We start from the raw sequence: 24,084 nt of genomic DNA, 5'->3' as shown, positions 1-24,084 counted from the left end.
AGATGACCTCAGACTTTGTATTTTCCAGGGTGAGATAGGAAAAGATTTGTGCTCCATAGTGTTGTTTTCGCGTGGTTTAGGCTCAGACCATTACAGTAGGTGTGAGCAGAGCAGGTTGAGCATCTGATACAGACCTCTTAGGTCACAGGATGGGACTTGGGTGGGTGTATTAATGGGGGAGCTGTTACTCTGCTCATTGCCTGTGTATATGTGCAGCTGTCATGTTGGAGGTCCCCGCTGCAGGGGCAGGAGGCATGTCAGTGGCAATCATTTACAACTAATCCAACACAATTCATAACATTCATTGACCCTACTAAAACCATAGGCTTTTCCTTGCCTTGCCCTGTTTGTTGGAATTGTTTATCTGAACATTCTAATTCAAAAGTCACCCATGTAGCCAGCTGAGCACAAGCTCAGCAAGAAGCGTGAAGTATGAAAAATTTGAATTTCCGCCCCAAAATGTCATAGGAATACAACAGATAAAGGGGTAGTTACCAAAATCAGAAGAAAAAAGAAAAACAATCTCTAATGAATACAGTACATCTGGAAAGACTCTGAAAACCATTAATCATATGCAAACATATTCATGAGAACAAGACATTATTCTCTTAAATCTAATCCAGGAGTTACCAAACATTTTAACTCGGGGGCCCCCTTCCAGCATTAGGGAACATCGTGGGTACGCTCTTTCTATGAGCACAAGCGCTGTTTGTAACAAACTGTTCACACCCTTCTTGTTTTGCAGGTTTAAAGCTTATTTCCTGCACTTCTACACATTTTACACCACTTTTAAAAAGTATGTTTCAAGCCGGACTGAGTTCCTTGCGCCCCACAGTTTGGCCACCACTGGTCTAATCTATATCACATGCATATAGCGCCATCCTGTGGATCTGTATGGTAAAATTAAAAAGCAGAGTAACGTTTATTAGTTTACAATTGCCATTTATATGCCAAATCAAAATTGTAGCTAACCTATGCTGGTTTTATAGAGCAACATTCTGAGGCTTAGGCTTTACACCAGATCACATTTCAAGTAGCCTACATTTGATATAGACCTTGCAGCATCAAGAGAAAACAAAATTCTGAAATACATAGAATTACCCACATCAACACTTAATTGATTAGCCTAATAATTAAAAATAATTATGACAGAGTTTGTTAGAAGGACAATAACTTCAGGTATGTCTGTCCTACACTGTAATTCAAGAGCGATTTCAACGTGTCATGTATTTTCCACTTTTGACAGCTGTTCTTGTAATATTTTAGATGAACAAAATATATGCGTTTGTACGGTACTTTTCTTCGTATCCAGGAAGTGACCTCACGACGTCCTCGATGATTTTCTGGGGTAGAAACAAGCCGACGAGGAGGTCGTTCCAACAAAGAAGTTTGCAGGAAAAAGGTGGTCCCAGTCAAGAACACCGTTTTATGAAGCGAACGACCGAGCGCTTCTATCTGCTTTTTTTGCCACGGCGTTGTTGCTTTTACGCGCAAAATGAAGCCATCAACTTGTTGCAATTTACTTGAAACGTTATCAGAGCCATAAGGGAGCAGTATGCCGTTTTATCATCTGGATTCAACTTTGAAAAATCCGAACCAAAAAAACTGAGACAACAGCTGAGAGTGGGGTGAGGAGGAGGTTGGCTTTGGCAAGTTGCGGACTTCTGCCTTGTAACTCCCGCTGTCGTATGTTGCTAGCTAACTTGCTAATTAGCTAACTTTGATATAAGGTAAGATTTTACGTTTTAATGCTTCAGAGTATATAATACGATTAAATCTACTCAAACAAGGTATAACGTTACATACATTTTTTACATATTTTTTTGTAACATTCGATCAAGATAAATGGCTTGGAACTTCACTATCTTTATCTGGCAAATTGTTTCAAATCCCAACCATAAACATTCAAACAACTTTTAGGCCTATAATTTTAGTTCATGATATAGAGGAATGCTAGGCTACTATCGGCATTTAGGTTTGTTACAATCATCATGGCCGACAAAAGTAATTTTGCTGGTTACATCCACCAAATGATACACAGTGCAGTTTATGACATTGTATAATTGTGTAATTTGTGGATACATTATATATTTGATACATGGCGGCTGTTGCCAATACCGCTATTTTCCTCGTTTACAAGGTCAGTATACCATGTATCCAGGCGTAAATGGATATGGATCTGGGGGGGTGGTTGGTGGGATGGGTGAACCGTTATTTAGCGGTATGTCAACACATGCCGATTTTTTTTTTTTTATATATTTTTTTATAGGTGATCTTGGTAGACCCGATTCTAGAACGTTTACCAGACAGCCCAGTGTTGATTCTACTAACATAATTCTTGATTTTATTTTGTGTAGTCAACGGTTGTCAGTTTAGGTAGAACGTGATACATTGCCACAGCAAATAGGCCTAAATGCAATGTTTAGTCAAATCAGTCAATGACTCTAATCTTTCAGGGTGCACATTTATTTTTTTGCTGTTGAACTTGGTATTGGACAATGATTTATTTCAAATGTATAATTGTTTACTCTGTATTCTTTCTTTTAGAATTGCCCCATTTCATCAGTCTACTACGGTGTGGTGAGGTCTGTTTTCTGAGTGGTCTGCCACAGTGACTGGTTCAGTGGGCCACTGCAGCATTTCCTCAAGAACATTGGCTGCCTCCTGTGGCTTGATGCTTTTCAGTGCTTGGATGTTGCGTGGGCGATGAGGATGTCCTGCTGGTCCCAGTGGGACAGGATTGTGATGTGATGGGGTGCAGGACGAGCAAGGTCCTCCCTGAGCCACCTGGAGATGTCCAGCTAGACTTGGTCAAAAAGGTCGATCCCCTCCAGACCGACATCTACAAACATTTCATCCGAGGCGACGGCAGGGGGAGTAAAATGAGAGGGGAGAAAACAGGCTCTCCCCCGCCCCAGGCAGCATTCTCAGCCACCCAGGCACCAACAAATACAGGCCAACCAGAGGCCTCTGACCCACGCAGAAACAAGGTAGCCAAGTACAGAGCTAAGTTTGACCCACGGGTCACAGCCAAATATGACATTAAGGCGCTGATAGGCCGAGGTAGCTTTAGCCGGGTGGTGCGAGTGGAGCATAAGAGCACGCGGCAGCCCTACGCCATCAAGATGATAGAGACGCGCTACAGAGAGGGACGTGAGGTATGTGAGTCAGAGCTGTGTGTCCTGCGGCGTGTACGCCACACCAACATTATCCAGCTGATGGAGGTGTTTGAGACAGCTGAGCGAGTATATATGGTGATGGAGCTGGCTACAGGGGGAGAGCTTTTTGACCGTATCATCGCCCGTGGCTCTTTCACAGAGCGTGATGCTACACGTGTCCTACAGATGGTACTGGACGGGGTCAAGTATCTGCATACACTTGGCATCACCCACCGTGACCTCAAGCCTGAGAACCTGCTCTACTATCACCCCGGTGCAGACTCTAAGATTATGGTCACTGACTTTGGGCTGGCCAGCACTCGTAAGAAGGGTGATGAGTGCTTGATGAAGACCACTTGTGGGACACCAGAGTACATTGCCCCAGAGATCCTGGTACGAAAGCCATACACCAATGCTGTGGATATGTGGGCTCTAGGGGTCATCTCCTACATTCTGCTGAGTGGAACCATGCCCTTTGAGGATGACAACCGCATGCGCCTCTACCGTCAGATCCTCAAGGGGAAGTACAGCTTTTCTGGGGAGGTAAGCACCTATGATGTTACACCCTCTTCGTCCATTTCTTTTCTGTTTCTTACTAATTTGTTGTCCTGTCAACCTATCAATACTTCTACAATCCCCTATCGAGCAGTCCTCCTTTGACGTGTTGATAACGTTATATGATATACCCATGGGGAAATTTTACTTGGACAGTACATACACTGACACACACCACATATTAGTGAGTGGTGAAGAGGGTACCAATACCAGTCGATGTACTGGTACATACATGGCCATTAGAAGGTATTCACACCCTGGCTGTGATAAGAGAAAATTGAGGATGGATCAACATTGTAGTTACTCCCCAATACATACTTAATTGACTGAGTGAAAAGGAAGCCTGTACAAAATAAAACATATTTCAAAACATGCATCCTGTTTGCAATAAAGCACTAAAGTGAAACTGCAAAGAAATGTGGCAAAGAAATTAACTTTGACCCAAACATAACGCTTTGTATTCAGGACAAACACAACACATCACTGAGTACCACTCTTCATATTTTCAAGCATGGTGGTGGCTGCATCATGTTATGGGTATGCTTGTCATCTGCAAGGACTAGGGAGTTTTTTGTGGGATAAGAAGAAACAATAGAGCTAAACACAGGCAAAATCCTAGACGAAAACCTGGTTTAGTCTGCTTTCCAACAGACACTGGGAGACAAATTCACCTTTCAGCAGGACAATAACCTAAAACACAAGGCCAAATATACGCTGGAGTTGCTTACCAAGACAACATTGATTGTTCCTGGGGGCCTAGTTAAAGTTTTGGCTTAAATCTATGGCAAACCTAACTTGAAAATGGCTGTCTAGCAATGATCAACATCCAACTTGACAGAGCTTGAATCATTTAAAAAAATTATAATGTGCAAATGGAAATGTACAATCCAGGTGTGCAAAGCTCTTAGAGACATTACTCAAAGACTCACAGCTAGAATCACTGTATTGACTCAGGGGTGTGAATACTTACAGTACAAGTCAAAAGTTTGGACACGCCTACTCATTCAAGGGTTTTTCTTTATTTTTACTATTTTCTCCATTGTAGAATAATAGTGCAGACATCAAAACTATGAAATAACACATGGAATCATGTAGTAACCAAAAAGTGTTAAACAAATAAATATATTTGAAATTCTTTGAAGTAGCCACCCTTTGCCTTGATGATGGCTTTGCACACTCTTGGCATTCTCTCAACCAGTTTCATGAGGATCGTTTTCCAACAGTCTTGAAGTTCCCACATGTTGGCTGCTTTTCCTTCACTGCGGTTCAACTCATCCCAAACCATCTCAATTGGGTTGAGGTCAGGTGATTGTGGAGGCCAGGTCATCTAATGCAGCACTCCATCCCTCTCCTTATTGGTCAAATAGCCCTTACACGCCATCACACCTCCGTGCTTCACGGTGGGAACCACACATACTGAGATCACCCGTTCACCAACTCTGCGTCTCAAAGACACGGCGGTTGGAACCAAATCTCAAATTTGAACTCATCAGACCAAAGGACAGATTTCCACCGGTCTAATGTCCATTGCTCATTTCTTGGCCCAAGCAGGTCTCTTCTTCTTCTTGGTGTCCTTTTAGTTGTGGTTTCTTTGCAGAAATTCGACCATGAAGGCCTGATTCACACACCCTCCTCTGAACAGTTCATGTTGAGATATGTTTGTTACTTGAACTCTGAAGCATTTATTTGGCTGCAATCTGAGGTGCAGTTAACCGCTCTGGGATCGTTCGGGACGCTAGCGTCCCACCTCACCAACAGCCAGTGAAATTGCAGGGCGCCAAATTCAAAAAAATAAATTTCATAATTAAAATTCCTCAACCATAAAGTATTTTACACCATTTTAAAGATACACTTCTCGTTAATCCAACCACAGTGTCTGAGTTCAAAAAGGCTTTTCGGCAAAAGCAGAACATATCAAGTCAGCAACTAGTCACAGAAAGCATTCAGCCATTTTCCAACCAAAGAGAGGTACAATTAATCACTAACCTTTGACGATCTTCATCAGATGACACTCCCAGGACTCAATGTTACACAATACATGTATGTTTTGTTCGATCAAGTTCATATTTATATCCAAAAACCTCAGTTTACATTGGTGCCATGTTCAGAAATGCCTCCAAAACATCCGGAGAAAGAGAGCCACATCAAATAACAGAAATACTCATCATAAACTTTGAAAGATACATGTTTTACATAGAATTAAAGATAAACTTGTTCTTAATGCAACCGCTGTGTCAGATTTCAAAAAGGCTTTACGGCAAAAGCACAATATTCAATAATCTGAGAACAGCGTTCAGCCACATAGTTACCCGCCAAATTGTGGAGTTAACAAATGTCATAAATAGCATTATAAATCTTCACTTACCTTTGCTGATCTTCGTCGGAATGCACTCCCAGGACTCCCACTTCCACAAGAACTGTTTGTTTTGTTCCATTACATCCATATTTCATAGCCCTTGATGGTTTTTGCGACTGCACTTGAAGAAACTTTCAAATTTCTTGATTTTCCGCATTGTATGACATTCATGTTTTAAAGTAACGATGGACTGTCGTTTCTCTTTGCTTATTTGAGCTGTTCTTGCCATAATATGGACTTAGCCCTATTTGGTAAAAGACCATCTTCTGTATACCACCCCTACCATGTCACAACACAACTGATTGAGTCAAACACATTAATTTGGGATAGGGGACAGAATTTTCACCTTTGGATGAATAGAGTGAACTGCCTCCTACTCTGTCCCAGATGCTAATATATGCTTATTATTATTATTTTTATTATTATTAGTAGTAGTAGTATTTGATAGGAAACACTGACGTTTCTAAAACTGTTTGAACGATGTCTAAGTATAACATAACTCATATGGCAGGTGAAAACCTGAGAGAAATCCAATCAGGAAGTGGGACATCTGAGGTTTGTAGTTTTTCAAAGCGAGTACGCATTGAGATATGGATGAGGTTGCACTTCCTAGGGCTTCCACTAGATGTCAACCGTCTTTTGAAACTTGAATGAGGATTCTACTATAAAGGAGGGGCTCATGAGATCTGTTTGAGTCAGTGGTCTGGCATAGTGCCTCGGTCTCATGACGCGCACTCCCGACAGAGTTACCTTGCGTTCCAGTGCTTTTTCTGGCGACAAAGGAATTCTCCGGTTGGAACATTATTGACGTTTTATGTTAAACATCCTAAAAATTGATTCCATACATCATTTGACATGCTTCTAAAGGACTGTAACTCAACTTTCCGAGTTTTTGCCTGGATGAAATGCTCGCGCCTCATGAAGATGGATTACTGGGCTGAACACGCTAACAACGTGGATATTTAGACATAAATGATGGAACTTTAGTCATTTACTGTCGAACTGGGATTCCTGGGAGTGCCTTCTGATGAAGATCATCAAAGGTAAGTGAATATTTATGGTGTTTCTAACTTTGATTCCAAAATGGAAGCTATCACCCTGACTGTTTTGGGTTCTGAGCGCCGTTCTCAGATTATGCTTTTTCCGCTATTTTTTTTTGAAATCTGACAACTGTTGCATTAAGGAGAAGTCTCTTTTTATTATTAGTATTTCTGCAAAATCACCGGATGTTTTGGAATCAAAACATTACTGCACGTAAGGCGCCAATGTAAACTGAGATTTTTGGATATAAATATGCACATTATCAAACAAAACATACATGTATTGTGTAACATGATGTCCTATGAGTGTCATCTGATGAAGTTCATCAAAGGATAGTGATGAATTTTATCTATATTTCTGCTTTTTGTGACTTATCTTTGGCTGGGAAAATTGCTGTTTTTTGGACTTGGCGGTGATCTAACAATCATATGTTGTGCTTTAGCTGTAAAGCATTTTTTAAATCATACATGATGGGTAGATTAACAAGATGTTTATCTTTCATTTGCTGTATTGGATTTGTTCATGTGTGAAAGTTACATATTTTTGAATTTCGCGCACTGCCTTTTCAGCGGAATGTTGTCGAGGTGTTCCGCTAGCGGAACCCCTGCACAAGAAAGGTTAAGAAGGAAAGAAATTCAATAAATTAACTTTTAACAAGGTACACCTTGAAATGCATTCCAGGTGACTGACTACCTTATGAAGCTGGTCGTGAGAATGCCAAGAGTGTGCAAAGCTGTCATCAAGGCAAAGGGTGGCTACTTTGAAGAATCTCAAATATAAAATATATTTTTGTTTAACACTTTCTGGTTACAAAATGATTCCAAATGTGTTATTTCATAGTTTTGATGTCTTCATTATTCTACAATGTAGAAAATAGTAAAAATTTAAGTAAATCACTGATAATGAGTAGGCGTGTCAACTTTTGGCTGGTACTGTATGTAAATGAGATCTCTTTAATTTTCAGTAGATTTACAAGCATTTCTAAAAACATGTTTTCAATTTGCCATTATGAGTATTGTTTGTAGATTGGCAAGAATAAAATATATTTAAACCATTTGAATTCAGGCTGTAACGCAACAATTTGGACTAAGTCAAGGAGAATGAATACTTTCTGAAGGCACTGTAGATTTTAAAACAAATATTTGAGTAGATTGTTTTGGAGTACTGGACATTATGGTAATTATCAGAAATGCCTTCAGCATCATGTCGGTTTGGGGATGTAACATGTCTGTTTGGGGTTGTAACATCTTTGAGCTGTATATGTGTCATGTATATTAAGCTCATATGAGATTTATCTGTGGGTCTAAAAATATGTATATTGGATGTCTGCTGGGTGTTTGGAAATGCAGCAGTTTACAGTTCAGGAGGTGTAACATCTAGGGCTGTGGCGGTAATGACATTTTCTTAGCTGGTTGTCATGCAAAAGACTGCCGGTCTTCTGGTAATTAACAAACACGTTTAGCATCTCCATGCCCCCACACATACAAGCTGCTGATGTGAGCCTTTAGAACATCTACATTTAAAAAAAAGTAGAATAAATCAATTGAATATACACTAACACAATAAATCAATTTATTTTAGTCTGGTCTAAAGAAACATGATGTGACAAATGTATTTCAGAAGAACATTTGCCCTAATGTATGTTATCTGGCTATGCGCCATGCTGTAGGCTACTTCATTTTGCAGACAATATATGCTTTAAGCCCACACCATTATAGTAAGAAGTATATAACTTAGCTAAATAAAATAGATGGGATATTTTTCCCAATTCCGGAGCGAGTGCGCTTATGAAGTGACTTGAGCGTAAAAGTGATAATTTGAAACGGGTCCTATATGTTAACTCTAAATCTGTTTGGCAACTTTAGTTGTGAATGGTACAAAACTTACAATGTCTTATAAATCAAAATATATGGGCTGCATGATGCGACTATAGGCTATTGATTTGAGAAAGTTATTATTATTTTTTTTAACTTACTCTGTTCCTTGCTTCAGGCTGCACACGCTAATCTCATCAAGTCATCGGTCATATTTTCACCCATCAGACTATTCTCAATTTAATCTGTCTTTATTAATATGTAAAATTTCTTTCAATTTATAATGGTCCATTATCCAATGGGCAGGGGAAAAAAGATGTCTGTATGCACTCGAATAGCGAATGGAGGCCACCTACCCGCAGGTTAGTTTTTCACTGATGCCGGGGTAGGCTACTCTATTATTTCACTCCACACATTAACCACTATTTGAGGAGCATGCAGCCTCTCACTAAGTGAAAGGTGACATTCTTCCCAAACTCTCTATACCATGAGCTCTACAACCCTGTTCCTGCAACTACCTGATGCTTAATTTGGGAAACCAAGTGAAGTCTGTTCGGGCACATCAATAGTAACATGTTTTCACAACGAAACATTTAATTAACTGTTGACAGCCCCTCTCACTGCATGCTCGAGAAAGGAATGAAGGGGAGAGGGGAGGAGATGGAAATGCACCGTGGTGAGATTCTGTAGCAAAAGGTAATGTCAGCCTATTAATTATAAAAATGTAAAAGCAATCCCTATTACTAGGCTATTCAAAAACAAATACAAATTCACTAATTGGACACTAATTGTAATTATGTACCAAAGACATCTTAAATTCGTTATTTTTGTGTGTTTTTTCTGCATGTATAATATGCGCTAGGCTATGCATTGTATAGACACAATCATTATTTTAAATTCAGTTTTTGGGGGGTGTTTGGGCTCATATAGACCCATGCATAAGCTCTGTGTAAACTCTATGCATATTCATATGCTGTAATATGCATGTTGGTGTTTTTTAATTAATCCTCACCTTAAAGAGTAGTGTTGGGCTTTGAAACATCCACACAGATCATGTTTTCTACTGTTCCAACCAATTATTGAACTTTCTTCAAATTGATCAGTCACAGTCGGGTAAGTTTTAAAACCACATACTGTTTTGATAAGTGTTTGATGTGATTTTCTTTGATTGAATTTGCATTGCCGTCATACTGGTTAGAGGGACAATAGAGTCCCGAGTACCAGGCCATTAGCTTCCTGATGATTGTTACTGAGTTGAGTACTACCAACGCATGTCCAGAGTGCATAGAGGGAGATTACCGTGACTCAATTGTCACTTGGAATATTACTGCGGTCGTGACCTGCGGTCGTGACTTGTGTAGCAGTAATATGGTCACTGTAACAGCCCTAGTAACATCCTGACTGGGGTAGAAACAAGTGTACAGTGGGGCACTTAGTGACTCCACTGTAGTAAAGAAAGATTCCTCACAGTTGGAAATCCCAGCAGAGAATCAAAACCAAAGTTACACTTCTTTTAGTTAAAAAATAATAATTTAATTCTGGATGCATTGCAGACAGTTGCTTATGTGTTAGGTTTCATTTTAATAAAAAACATGTGTCTGTGTTTCTCGACTGGGCGTAATGCTCATGTCATCTCTGAACTTACAACATGACCCCCCCCTACGTGACTTTGTGACGTAGCTTAAGGCTGGAGTTCCTGGAAGCAACCACAGTATGCTTAATGTGTGCGTGCGTTGGGGCCTTTCTTATACTCTGAATCAGACCGGCTCAGCTTCTCAGTGGGGGTAACATACATGGTTGTAGCTATTCTTCATTTATAAAGGCCTAATGTTTATGCTGTAGTCTGAGGGCAAATCACCCCCTGTCCTTTATCATTGGACAGCACTTTGAACGAGCGAAAGACATGCCTGGCCATGTCTTTTTCCTTGGTTCCTAGGGTTCAGAAATTGTACTCAATATCTTCTTGCCATATGTTACACTACAAAAAAAAGAATCGGCCTTTAAGTTCACATTGTGAAGTTACTACTGTGCTATTAACATGTAGGTTCAGAGTTACAGGACAGCAATATTAAACTGTAGCTGCTTTACACTCTGCTGCCCCCATGTGTGCATTGTTCATTATGGCCATGCCCCCAAATTGACCTGTTATCAACCAATGTGCTAGAGAAATTTACCCTCAACATTTAAACCTCTTTCTTTCTCCCTGCTCAGCCATGGCCCAGTGTGTCCAACCTGGCAAAGGACTTCATCGACCGTGTGCTGACTGTTGACTCCAGTGAGAGGTTAACAGCAGGCCAGGCTCTGAAGCACCCCTGGATCGTCAGCATGGCCGCGTCATCCTCCATGAAGAACCTGCAGCGCTCTATCTCCCAGAACCTCCTGAAGAGGGCCTCGTCACGCTGCCACAGCACCAAGTCTGCCCAGTCCACACGCTCCAGCCGCTCCACCAAGTCCAACAAGGCTCGTCGTGCTCGGGAGAAAGAGCTGCGTGAGCTCAACCGCCGCTACCAACAACAATACAATGGCTGAGTAATAGTTATGTGGGTTGCAATGTTGAAACTCATAATGTTGTGTGTCTCATTGAGACCACAAGCAGGGACTTACCAGCAGCTGCCTGGAACAGCAATTCAGCTCCTAGGCCATAGTGCCACTGGCGCAGCAAGAAAAACATCCTCATATTTCACCCTTTTTTCCTAGATTCCTATTCCCTAATGTTTCTTTCCTGGCCTTGTGTGTCTCACACTTATTTATTGTTGATTATTATTGTTTCCGTGGAAATGGTCACTTGAAGCTGCCCATCTAAACGGATCTGTTGAACAACATTATAGGAATTAAGTTTTAGGAAGGGGTGTTAAAATTCTGTTCCTGCACTCGTTCTTGATTATTTGCTGTGAATTCAAGATACAAGAACAGTGGGTCACTTGCTTTGGTGGATATACACTACATGACCAAAAGTATGTGGACACCTGCTCGAACATCTCATTCCAAAATCATGGGCATTAATATGGAGTTGGTCCCCCTTTTCGGCTATAAACCCTCTTCTGGGTAGGCTTTCCACTAGATCCATTCAGCTACAACGGCATTAGTGAGGTCGGGTACTGTCGGCGTTCCAATTAATCTGAAAGGTGTTCGATGGGGTTGAGGTCAGGACTTTGTGCAGGCCAGTCAAATTCTTCCACACTGATCTCGACAAACCATTTCTGTATGGACCTCGCTTTGTGCACGGGGGCATTGTCATGCTGAAACAGGAAAGGGCCTTCCCCAAACTGTTGTCACAAAGTTGGAGGCACCGAATCGTCTAGAATGGCATTGTATGCTGTAGCGTTTTCCCTTCACTGGAACTAAGAGGCCTAGCCCGAACCATGAAAAACATCCCAGACCATTATTTATCCTCCACCAAACTTTACAGTTGGCACTATGCATTTGGGGCAGCTAGTGTTCTCCTGGCATCCACCAAACCCAGATTTCTCCGTCGGACTGCCAGATGGTGAAGCGTGATTCATCACTCCAGAGAATGTGGTTCCACTGCTCCAGGGTACAATTGCAGGCAGCTTTACACCACTCCAGCCAACGCTTGGCATTGCTTATGGTGATCTTAGGCTTGTGCGGCTGCTCGGCCATGGAAACCCATTTCATGAAGCTCCTGACTAACAGTTCTTGTGCTGACGTTGCTTCCAGGGGTAGTTTGGAACTCTAGTGAGTGTTGCAACTGAGGACTGACGATTTTTACGCACTATGCGGTCCCGTTCTATAAGCTTGTGTGGCCTACCACTTCGCAGCTGAGCCGTTGTTGCTTCTCGAAGTTTTCACTTCACAATAGCAGCACTTACAGTTGACCGGGGCAGCTCTAGCAGAGCAGAAATTTGATGTACTGACTTGTTGGAAAGGTGGCATCTTATGACAGTGCCACATTGAAAGTAATTTAGCGCTTCAGTACGGGCCATTCTACTCCCAATGTTTGTGTATGGAGATTGTCTGTGTGCTTGATTTTATACACCTGTCAGCAATGGGTGTGGCTGAAATGGCCGAATCCACTAGTTTGAAGGGATGTCCACATACTTCTGGTCATGTAGTGAATATATCCTGAGATACGGAATATATATATTTTTTTTATACTTTGTGCTAAAACACAAGTATGTCAGAAGCAAGGTTTCCATCCAATTGACTACAGATTTTCTTGTGAATATAAATATTTTTCAAAAGAATTAAAAGCAATCAGAGAATTAAAACCCACCAGAGATGTGTTTCCGGGAAATGAACTTGTTGCGGATGAAAGGCTTTGCTTGATGATGTAGTGTTTTTATAAAAATAACTTTTGCGGTTAAATTCCCAAATAAAAAAATATATAAGTTAAATGGGTTTCCATCACATTTTCAACTCGGATTGTTTTGCCACAAAAAAACTTGCGTTATATAGCGGATGTGCTCACTCTGGTACTGACCCTGGCGCTCTAGCCAACAGCTCTCAGATACAGTGCAGGTAAAGCCTACATGAGATTATTATGGCCATCATGTCACCAGAATAAGACCATCAATATTTATTGGAAATGAGATTCAAGCTCATCACCTTGCACTTTCACCACCCTGTGAAGTTCATCATAATTTATTTCATCTGTCGCATAATAAACTGCATGGTTTCCCGAGTTGTAGTGGGAGGACCATACATGTCATCACTTGACTCCAAGTTTACTTCGATATGATGGTTATTCGATCACTATTTGCGCATAAAATCATTTCCACCTACATTTCTCTGATAATTAATTTTACTGACAAAAATATCCCACCTTGTTTTGTCGACATTTGGAAAGTTTACTGAAAAATGTGCTTTTTCCATCAGGCCAGTCGTGACTTTAAAAAAAAAGAGGTTGGATGGAAACCTGGTTAATGAAGGCCAAAATAAACATTTTATTTAATTTTGGTTTAGAAGTCTAGTATATCCAATATTATTGTATTCTGACCAGTTGCTTTCATGATTTGAAAATTAAGTATTTTGCTAACCAGGATTCAGTTTTTATAACCTGTTAATGTAGGAGTTGTTTCTATTCATTTTGGGATTTGTTTTAAAACTGTGATCTTGAAAGACTATGGGAGGTTGACTGGAAAATCTAAATAAGGAAAGATGAGCCAGCGCTTTTGCATAGTTGTCATTGTGGGGACTGGGGACTTATTCGGATCGAGGCCTGTCCTGTCTCTGCACTTTCCTGGCCCTGCTACACAGTCTGAGATGGACAGCCCTGTTGTAATGAAGGATACACGTCAAGGGATGTGTAATTTAACAAATTGATGGAGAATCGATCCAATAGATCGCTAACTGGTTGATGGCTCAGTATTAATTTAGTTTGTTATATCAAATGTCTTTCCAATTTGTTCTGATTAGTTTAGACGTTATTTTTTTCCCATAATTGTCATTGACCAAACCGTATAGTTAGTAGGTTGACAACATTTGTAATATTGTGGATGCTTTGCCAGTCAGAGCTCACAGACAGCTATTGGGAGAGACCAATTTAAATCTGGCACTTGTTCTCTATTGTCAAGTCTTTTAAAAATCAAGAATAATTGCCATAAAATACGCTTAAAAACAAATCTGGAGTGTTGTGATGACGTATTATACATTGTTCTGTCATAATTATCTTCAATACTTCCACGTTTTAGTTTTAGCGTACTTTGTTATAGCCTGTGAATGCACTTATTTTAATTATATTCGAGGGATGGATCAAGAACCTGATCACATTTAACTGATTGTTTCAGTTTCTAGCACTTCATTTTGAGGGTCATTCAAGTGTTTTGAAGGGCTTTCAAAAGCTTTTGTGTTAAAAAATTAAAAATAATAACTATACCTCTTAGTTATTGTGTTGACAGGATGTAGGTTTTATGTCTTCATTAAAACTGCTCTTGTTAGATACTTTTGTGTTTTACCTTTTTGTACTCCCCAAACAGAACAACCATTATAAGCAATTGGTATGATGTGGTCATATGTACGTTTAAGTAATTTGTGGTGAGATGCGCTGGTATTTTGAGGTACATTTTTTTAAGATACTGGAAATTCAACAGAGCCGTATCAGCTGACCTCAGTCTCTCTTTTGGAATTTCTATAATGTTACATTATGCTCTATCTACACTGTCAGTCCTACTGCTGTTATTTGTTTTGTAAATCGTTGCACACAGTCAAGTGCAGTGGTGTCCCCCCCTCTCCACATAGTTCACGTGGTCACCTGTTGACGTAATGGTAACTCAATTTTAATAGCATCTCTTCGTCACATGAAGTGCCTGACATTTGTATTGTTGTCATTTATGTGCATGTTTCTGTAAGTAGGCACTTTTTTTGTTCAACTCTGTGTGTCATGCAGCATACAGTGAATTTGGAAAGTTCAGAACCCTTGACTTATGTTACAGCCTTTTTCTAAAATGGATTAAATACATTTCTTCCCTCATCACTCTACACACAATACCCCATAATGACAAAGTGAAAAGTTATTTTTTAATGTTTGAAAATGTATGAAAAGGAAAAAACAGAACTTATTTTCCTAAGTATTCAGACCCTTTGCTATGAGACATGAAACTGAGCTCAGGAGCATTCTTTTTTTCATTCATCATCCTTGATGTTTCTACAACTTCATTAGAGTCCATCTGTGGTAAATTCAATTGATTAGACATGATTTGCAAAGGCACACACCTGTCTACATAAGGTCCCACAATTAACAGTGCATGTCAGAGCAAAAACCAAGCCCTGAGATCCAAGGAATTGTCCGTAGAGCTCCGAGACAGGATTGTGTAGATCTGGGGAAGGGTACCAAAAAATGTCTGCGGCATTGAAGGTCCCCAAGAACACAGTGGCCTCCATCATTCTTTAAATGGAAGAAGTTTGGAACCACCAAGACTCTTCCTAGAGCTGGAAAACGGAGCAATCGGGGGAGAAGGGCCATGGTCAGGGAGGTGACCAAGAACCTGATGGTCACTCTGACAGAGCTCCGGAGTTCCTCTGTGGAGATGGGAAAACCTTCCAGAAGGACAAACCATATTTGCAGCACTCCACCAATCAGGCCTTTATGGTAGAGTGGCCAGACGGAAGCCACTCCTCAGTAAAAGGCACATGACAGCCTGCTTGGAGTTTGCCAAAAGGCACTTAAAGGACTCTCAGACCATGAGAAACAAGATTCTCTGGTCTGATGAAACCAAGATGGAACTCTGGCCTGAATACCAAGCGTCAAGTCTGGAGGAAACCTGGCACCATCCCTACAGTGAAGCATGGTGGCAGCATCATGCTGTGGAGATGTTTTTCAGTGGCAGACTAGTCAGGATCGAGGGAAAGATGAACGGAGCAAAGGACAGAGAGAGCCTTGATGAAAACCTGTTCCAGAGTGCTCAGGATCTCATACTGGGGCTAAGGTTAACCTTCCAACAGGACAACGACCCTAAGCATACAGCCAAGACAACGCAAGATTCGGAACAAGTCTCAATGTCCTTGAGTGGGCCAGCCAGAGCCCGGACTTGGACCCGATTGAACATCTTTGTAGAGACCTGAAAATAGCTGTGCAGCAATGTTCCCCATCCAACCTAACAGGGCTCTGCAGATAAGAATTTGAGAAACTCCCCAAATACAAGTGCCAAGCATGTAGCATCATACTCAAGGCTGTAATTTCTGCCAAAGGTGCTTCAACAAAATAACGGGTCTGAATAGTTATGTAAATGTAATATTTCTGTTTTGTTTTAACATTTAATTTTCTAATTTTTTTTCTTCAGTTTGGCTTTGTCATAATGGGGTACTGTGTGTAGATAGATGAAGAAAAAACGATTTAATCCATTTTAGAGGCTGTAATGTAAGAAGGCTGTAATGTAAGAAAATGTGAAAAAAGTCTAGGGGTCTGAATACTTTCCGAATGCACTGTACATCTATCTGTAACATGCATTTCCACCCCACAGAACTAATAATGCCATGATTTCAGTCACTTGTTGATTTGGTTTTTGGAACACCACTGTCTTACATTTTTTATTTTTTTTAAGGTTTGGTTTTAATGCACATTTGAGATTCTAAATTCCCTGTACATCACAAAAACACAATTGCTGGACCAAAAGAGAAATAAAAAAAAAATGTTGAAATGAAGTAAAGGTTTAAAAATAAAACGCATAATTGTAAAGTGTGCAATGTGTGCCAGGTCAATGAATAAGTAAATAGTATTTGCAAGCGATTTTGCAGAATGTGAAAATTTTCCTAAAGCGTTTCCTTTCACATTTTCTATATGTACTATACATGTATAAATGTTGTTGACCGTTTTCTGAAGTAGCCAATTCAACACTGTCTTCTGAGTACAATTGTGTTTATGATTTTGAATATTCTTGTTCATGTGTGTGTTTAAATGAGTGATAACAACATATTGATTATTCTACATTAACTAATGGTGAACTGGTTCAATGAGTCATGTTTTATGCAAATGTGCCAAATAAACTCGAACCTGACTACCATTTTTAATAGTAATTTAAATCAGTTTTCAGCAATGATCAGTCTTCGTGATAGTTTCTTGCAACAATCTAAGCAAGTATCAGCCATATGTTCATACCAAAGTGAAGAAACGCACCCTTATTCACACCGAGTGTGTCTCATGCTTTGTCAGATTTCCCTGTGTTTTCCTCGATTCGGCATCATTGTGGTCTCCCATGTGTGAGCCCTATAGATTTTGTGTTTGGTAGTCCTAGTAAAACATTCCACAAATATGACTAAAAGGGGTTTGCTGCAATGTAAGATTGATGGTGATCTATCATGTTTCATCATAGGTCAGTATTATGTGGCTAATTAAATTAGCTAAGAAGTTTAAAGACTTTACAACAAGGAGCAGCATTGCTATTACTGTCTGATTTCAGATTGGGTAACCCTAAGAAATCCTCCACTCCATCATGTCAACACTATGGCTCGAACGATCAATGCATTTAAAAATCCAAGCCTCTGAAATTGTGCTTTTATCTCGTTTACCAGTTGATGTGTGCAATGTGTTTACTTGATAGACTAGTGTTGATGACTAGTTTAAAATGTAGCCAATAAATAATTTGGTGGTCCCGGGTGGCAGGTAGCCTAGTGGTTAGAGCGTTGGGCCAGTAACCATAAAGGTTGCTATATCGAATCCCCGAGCTGACAAGGTAAAAATCTGTCATTCTGCCCCTGAACAAGGCAGTTAACCCACTGTTCCTAGGCTGTCATTTGAAAATAAGAATTTGTTCTTAACTGACGTACCTAGTTAAATAAATGCTGAAGGCAAAGATTCCCAGTGTATGTGATGCTTGGCATTTGATGCAACGCAGACAGAGTAGGGGAACAGAAGAGTCATTGTCTGTTCTTTTGAGTTTTGAAGCTGAGTCTTCGCCTGAAAGTGAATTTAGGATATATAATTTATCCTGTACGAGCGTATGTGCCGAATACGTTAAGATGTTACAGGTGTCAAGCTTATGGGCATGTGGCAGCAGTGTGTAGGAGGGAGGGTCCAAGGTGTGAGAAATGTGCAAAAGGGCATGAGACAAAGGAATGTGTAGAATTGGGGAAAGTAGTGGAATGTGTTATTTGTAGGGGTGCCCATAGAGCTGGGGATCAGAAATGTCCCGTGCGAGAGAGGCAGATTGAGGTTTCCAAGGTTAGAGTAGAGCAGAAGTTGTCATATGCAGAGGCAATGAAGAAAGTAGAGGAACATGGGTTAAAGGGGAGGAGTGGTGAGAGTAGTAGAGGTATACCAGTACAGAGGGATAGGCCAAAAAGTTAAATAAGTTTCAGTAAGATTGGAATTTTAGCATTTATAGCAATGGTTATTAATGGTACTGCAGGGATGGATCGGAAGTCTCAGGAAATTGAGGTTGTGGTGGCAGATGCAGAGATGTATTTGGGTGTGCAGGACTTGACAGCAGGAGAGTTACAGGATGTGTTGAGTGGTGATGTCCAATCCCTTTAGGGTGATGGCATGAGGTAGGAATAAATACATGTAATTAGTGGAGTAAGGGGGTGTTCATTTATTTGATATAGTTTTGAAATTAGTGAGTATAGTATTAGATGGTAGGGTATTTATTTAGTAAATTATTATATTTCAAGTAAAGTATAAGGGGGTTTGGTAATGCAACAAATTGGATGCCAACCGCCGTTAAACCTCAAAGAAGAAGAAGTGCAATCTGCATCCCATCCAGCAGGCAGGGCTAGATAGCTCATGTTAGTAATGGGGAGTCGACTCAAATCGATTCCTCGACTCCTTACCCGTCTACTCCTAAGATTCAGTATTTTTTTGCAACTCCGTTGCAACTATTTTCTGTAGCCTACTTCAAGAACAAACTCTTGCGTCTTTCACAGCAAAGAAAGTCCGGGCTAAGGGGGAGGGAGATGGGAAGGTCACAGCCAGGCATATCGGCCACCAGGTACAGTCAGAACCGTGCATCGGTAATCAAAAATATTTAGTCTATCGCAATGCTGTATTTCGCAATTTCTGGTATTTTAATGACTCGCGCAAATTCAGTAAAGTAGGGGCTATCAATGAGTATGCTGAGTTATTCTACACACAAGACCGAATTAAAATAAATTCATTGAGTTAATAAAGCTGCATACAAACATGGTCTATTTTTTGCTTTCCAGAGTAATGCAACTCCAAAATACAGGTGTTTCCGCCTAGCTCAGTACTTTCTGTAGTGGTGGGGCGGACAATAAGGAGAGTAAGGGTGGTAATGTTCTCTAGTTGCGCTGTGATTTGCTCAGTGTTCCCACTCATGGGGACACTGTCAGTGCAAAATCTATGGGGAGAGCAAAAACAATTCAAGCCCCTTGGATGCTGCCAAATAGTTACATTAGAAGTGCCCATCCAAGAAGGTAATTGGCCAAAGATAAAATTAAGTCAAATCATATCTACATTAGCTTTGATTGTCAACATCATGCTTTCAAAATATTAGCTGGCAAGCTAGCAGTCATTATCACGAATCAAGTCGTCAATCTACTGACATCCTTTACAATCATTGTCATATGAAAAATAATTAAGAGGAATTATAGATTAAACGTATCGGTGCTCATTGGCCATTGGACATAAACATTACACAAGTTGGAAATTGCAAATTCAACAATGAGTAGTTTGGAAGGAATCAGTGGCTAACTGCAAGCATTGCAAAGCAATCACTAGCCTGCTATTCAGTGGAGTGAGTGTGGCCCCAAGTCTCAGTTTAAGGGTCTCTTTTCCAAGTTTAAAAGGATAAACATTCAACATTGGCCATGCTGTCAATCCAGCATGCCGTGCTCAAAACAACTGGAAACCACGAACTGGGAAATCTGATTTTAGTGAGTTCAAAACAACTGGGAACTCGAGAGAAAAAGAGCTCCGACTGGGAAAATAAGTTTTGAACGGTCATCCAACTAGGAATTGCAAGTCAGGAACTCTGTCCTCTTTCTAGAGCTCCGACCTGAAGATCACTGACGTCATCATGATTCAACCTTGTTTTTTTTCAGTTCCCAGATGTTTTGAAAGCACCATAAGTCTAGAGAATGCCGACTTTGACCAAGTTTGATGACAGAATTTGCCCACGGCGGACTGCCACGCCACCTTCCTGTTCAAGTGAGCACATCACAACAAGGTGAGTCCAAAAATGCCTTGTATGCTGCTGCATAAATTATGTAATATGCCCGGGAGATATATATATACTGTCTGTAGCTAAGAAAGCAATACTAAGTGTATGTTGTGTAGTAAGCTGTTAGTAGCTCATGTGCATCACCCTAATAATTTGGTCACATATAGCCTGTTTTAGAGAAATGTAATCATTGAATAGTGTAAGAGCTTTCATTGTCTGCTTATATGCCCCTTTATTTATCCTAGGTTTTGAGTTGGTGTACAGGGAGAATACTGTAAGAACTGCCCATGTTCTGAATTCTGTTGCTGTACATTTCAAATGTGCTGAACAACCTAGCTTGCTTATTAATGTCTTAATTTAAATGACGGATTTCCTCTTATCCGCTCGACAACAGCCAGCCAGGGTTTCATTTAATAAGCTAAAGGCAATACTATTTATTGCACATTTAGGCTTAAAACTTGTTGGGGATAGGGGGCAGTATTTTCACTTTGGATGAATTGCAACAATGACACCCGCTGGACCCAGAAGTGTCAGTCGTCCCGGCCGCTGCACCGGACTAGCCTGTCTAAGGCCTCGGGCTTCTGGCACGCCACGGGCCGCCACTCCAGCCGGAGGCTACTGAGAGCCATCCCCCGACACGTGGCCCAGATACTGCAGGCTGATGTCCTCTGGCAAATGGGACACACCGGTGAGGACAGACAGCAGGGGGCACTGTGTCTGTCTGGTTAATAACAGGTTGTGTGTAAACAGTTGAATGGGTGTGTTTGTAGTTGTTTACATTACATTAACGTGTCTTGTGTACATGTTGTAGTTTGTGTACATTTATTTGCTGGTTGATTCTAGCTGTCCGTATTCTCTGTGTAGGTTCGGGAGTGAATGTGGCTGTTTTTGACACAGGACTCATCGAAAAACATCCACATTTTAAAAATGTGAAGGAGAGATCCAACTGGACCAATGAAAAGACACTTGATGATGGTAGGATCATGGGTACTAAGTGAACCCTGTCCTCTCCTTGTGCTTTAGTAATGTGATCTCTCTTACCTTTCACAGTAATAGGAAACTGAACTCTGTTTCCCAGCCTACCTGTTATCAGTTCCACACTAGACATCTAACCCTGTGATCTGCAGCCCCCGTCTCTGACACTGAGATAGAGGAATGGGATGTGTTCAGACCATATGGCACTCCATAACCTTTTTTCTTCTTCTGTGGGACATATAAATGGTCATATCTCAGTTTACTTACAGTGCTGCCTACTCCTGATCATTCGTTTTTCAAATAATATGAGCAAAAAATATTTTGCTTTGTCTGGGACTCTAAACCAGACAAGATAAAGCGTGCCCATCTATTTAATTAATATGAACTGGGTGGGTTGAGATTAAATATAAAAAGCACTAAAACAATCTAAAAGTTTCAAATGAAGCCTAAATGGTTCTCAAGTAGATTACTAAGAAAAGCTAATCCATTGTTTAAAATTTGCCTTTATGCCTTTGTGCAGATTGCCGTGTCTCATTTTCGATTAATTGAAAATGAAACCTTTTTCAAACGAGCATTGCAGAGCTGGTTTCAATATCACCCCCTGAAAAGATAGAACAAATATTACAACAAATGTTTGGTTGAACTCAAATGTGCTGGTTGATCAAAGAGCTGTATTTATGGAAAATATGTTTTAAAGCTTTCTTTAAAGAAAAGAACTCTTTCATGGAGTTATTACAATTGTAAGGGATGGTCTGCTCAAGATTACAACCAATTGATGACAGCATTACCTGGTAGGGATCTGGTCTGTCCAATATAATGGATCAAAACTGGCAGAAGAATAAAAATAGGAAAGTATACCAGTTTCATTTGAGGACCAGGATGTTGACAGCTGTGCCATATAGATTGCAAAAAAAATATTTTTGATGTAGCTATTCCATGATACAGAATGTATGAAACAACGTACAATTCATGACTTTGTGCTTTTCAGCTAAAATGATTGTACAGAATTCTTGCTACCAACAAAATGTTGAACATTTGGGGCATATCATCACAGCTCTGCAGATTTTGTTGTGAAGATACAGAATCAATAGATTTATGGTCTTGCATTCAGGTAGACTGTTTCTGGTCTGTATTGGTAATTGACCCTAGAAATAGCTTTGGGACATCTGGAGAGACCTGGTCAGTCAAGTACCAATATACTAATACTCTATTTCATTTTACTCCCTTTTTTCTCCCAATTTCATGATATCCAATTGGTAGTTAGTCTTGTCCCATTGCTGCAGCTCACGTACAGACTCGGGAGAGGTGAAGGTCGAAAGCCAGGCGTCCTCCGAAACACAACCCTACCAAGCTGCACTGCTTCTTGACACACTGCTCACTTAAGCCAGCCACACCAATGTGTCGGAGGAAACACTACATGCGCCTGGCCCGCTAAAAGGAGTCGCTAGAGCGTAATGGAACAAGGACACCCCGGTCGGCCAAACCCTCCCCTAACCCAGACGACGCTGGGCCAATTGTGCACCGCCTCATGGGTCTCCTGGTCACGGCGAGCTGTGACGCAGCCTGGGATCGAACCCGGGTCTGCAGTCAAATACTTTTACTTATACTTCAACTCGTTTTTGTGGATACTATTTGATAGATTCAAATATCACAGCATAGTTGAAAGATGTATGAAAATCTGAAGAGGGTGGCCAGCAGAGATCAGTGGGATGGGCTGAGGGAAGCTGTGGATTTGGAGACAAGTGGGAGTGGAGTTAGAATGACGGTCAAAGATAAGTGAAAAAAAAGTTTGTTTGCCTGAGGCTGATGCCGTGCAAGTGTTTGTACGCATATGGAGAATGGATTTTTTTTTTCAGGGGGGTCTCATTGGTGTTGGGGGGGGGGGCTGGCAGTTGGGAGCTTGAGGAATGTTTTTGACCTTGTGGGAGATTTGTTGACGTGCCCTTAAAACTTGTTCACGCTACACGTTCCCCAAGGGCCCCCCCCACTCAAAAGGTGGCGCACAGAATGAAAAAATATTCTTAGAAATATTTAACCTCCACACATTAACAAGTCCAATAGCTCAAATGAAAGATGAACACCTTGTTCATCTACCCAGCGAGTCAGATTTCTAAAATGTTTTACGGCGAAAACATAGCACATATGTATGTCAAACCACCACAAAGACAGACGATATGTAGCCATTTTGTCGAACAAAAGATGCAATCACAAACGCAGGATTAAAAGAAAAATAATACACTAACCTTTTGAAATCTTCATCAGATGACAGTAATAGGACATGTTACACAGTACATTTGTTTTTTTCAATAATATGCAATTTATATCCATAAATCTCCGTTTACATTGACGCCATGTTCAGAAAATGCTCAAAAATGTCCGGAGAAATTATAGATAGCTCTGCCAGATAACAGCAATACACAAAAAATTTGACTAAATATACATGTTCTACATATAGTTAGAAAGATACACTGCTTCTTTAAATGCAATCGCTTTGCACATTTCTTTTTAACGTTACAGAATTCGTTCACTATTCAGTAATCTGAGGCGGCGCTCAGACGTAAGCAATATTTCTCCGCTATGTTGGAGTCAACAGAAACACAAAATTACAACAT

The 24,084-nt window shown here is 40.5% G+C and overlaps 2 protein-coding genes across 2 annotated transcripts; both read left to right on the top strand.

Annotated features, from left to right (window-relative positions):
- The first annotated feature begins 1,365 nt into the window (after positions 1-1,365).
- Positions 1,366-17,383, top strand: LOC135509380 (serine/threonine-protein kinase H1 homolog). Its single transcript, XM_064929997.1, has 3 exons — positions 1,366-1,730; positions 2,548-3,701; positions 11,136-17,383. The coding sequence occupies exons 2-3, from the start codon at positions 2,751-2,753 to the stop codon at positions 11,451-11,453; spliced, it is 1,269 nt and encodes a 422-aa protein (XP_064786069.1). The 5' UTR covers positions 1,366-1,730; positions 2,548-2,750; the 3' UTR covers positions 11,454-17,383.
- A 3,007-nt stretch (positions 17,384-20,390) lies between these two features.
- Positions 20,391-21,686, top strand: LOC135508826 (membrane-bound transcription factor site-1 protease-like). Its single transcript, XM_064929036.1, has 3 exons — positions 20,391-21,185; positions 21,362-21,472; positions 21,625-21,686. The coding sequence occupies exons 1-3, from the start codon at positions 20,990-20,992 to the stop codon at positions 21,684-21,686; spliced, it is 369 nt and encodes a 122-aa protein (XP_064785108.1). The 5' UTR covers positions 20,391-20,989.
- The last annotated feature ends 2,398 nt before the right edge of the window (positions 21,687-24,084 follow it).

This window comes from Oncorhynchus masou, chromosome 22 (assembly GCF_036934945.1).
Source record: "Oncorhynchus masou masou isolate Uvic2021 chromosome 22, UVic_Omas_1.1, whole genome shotgun sequence".
NCBI lineage: Eukaryota > Metazoa > Chordata > Actinopteri > Salmoniformes > Salmonidae > Oncorhynchus > Oncorhynchus masou.
Note: the sequence above shows the minus strand (reverse complement) of the source record. Positions and strands in the feature narration are given on the sequence as shown.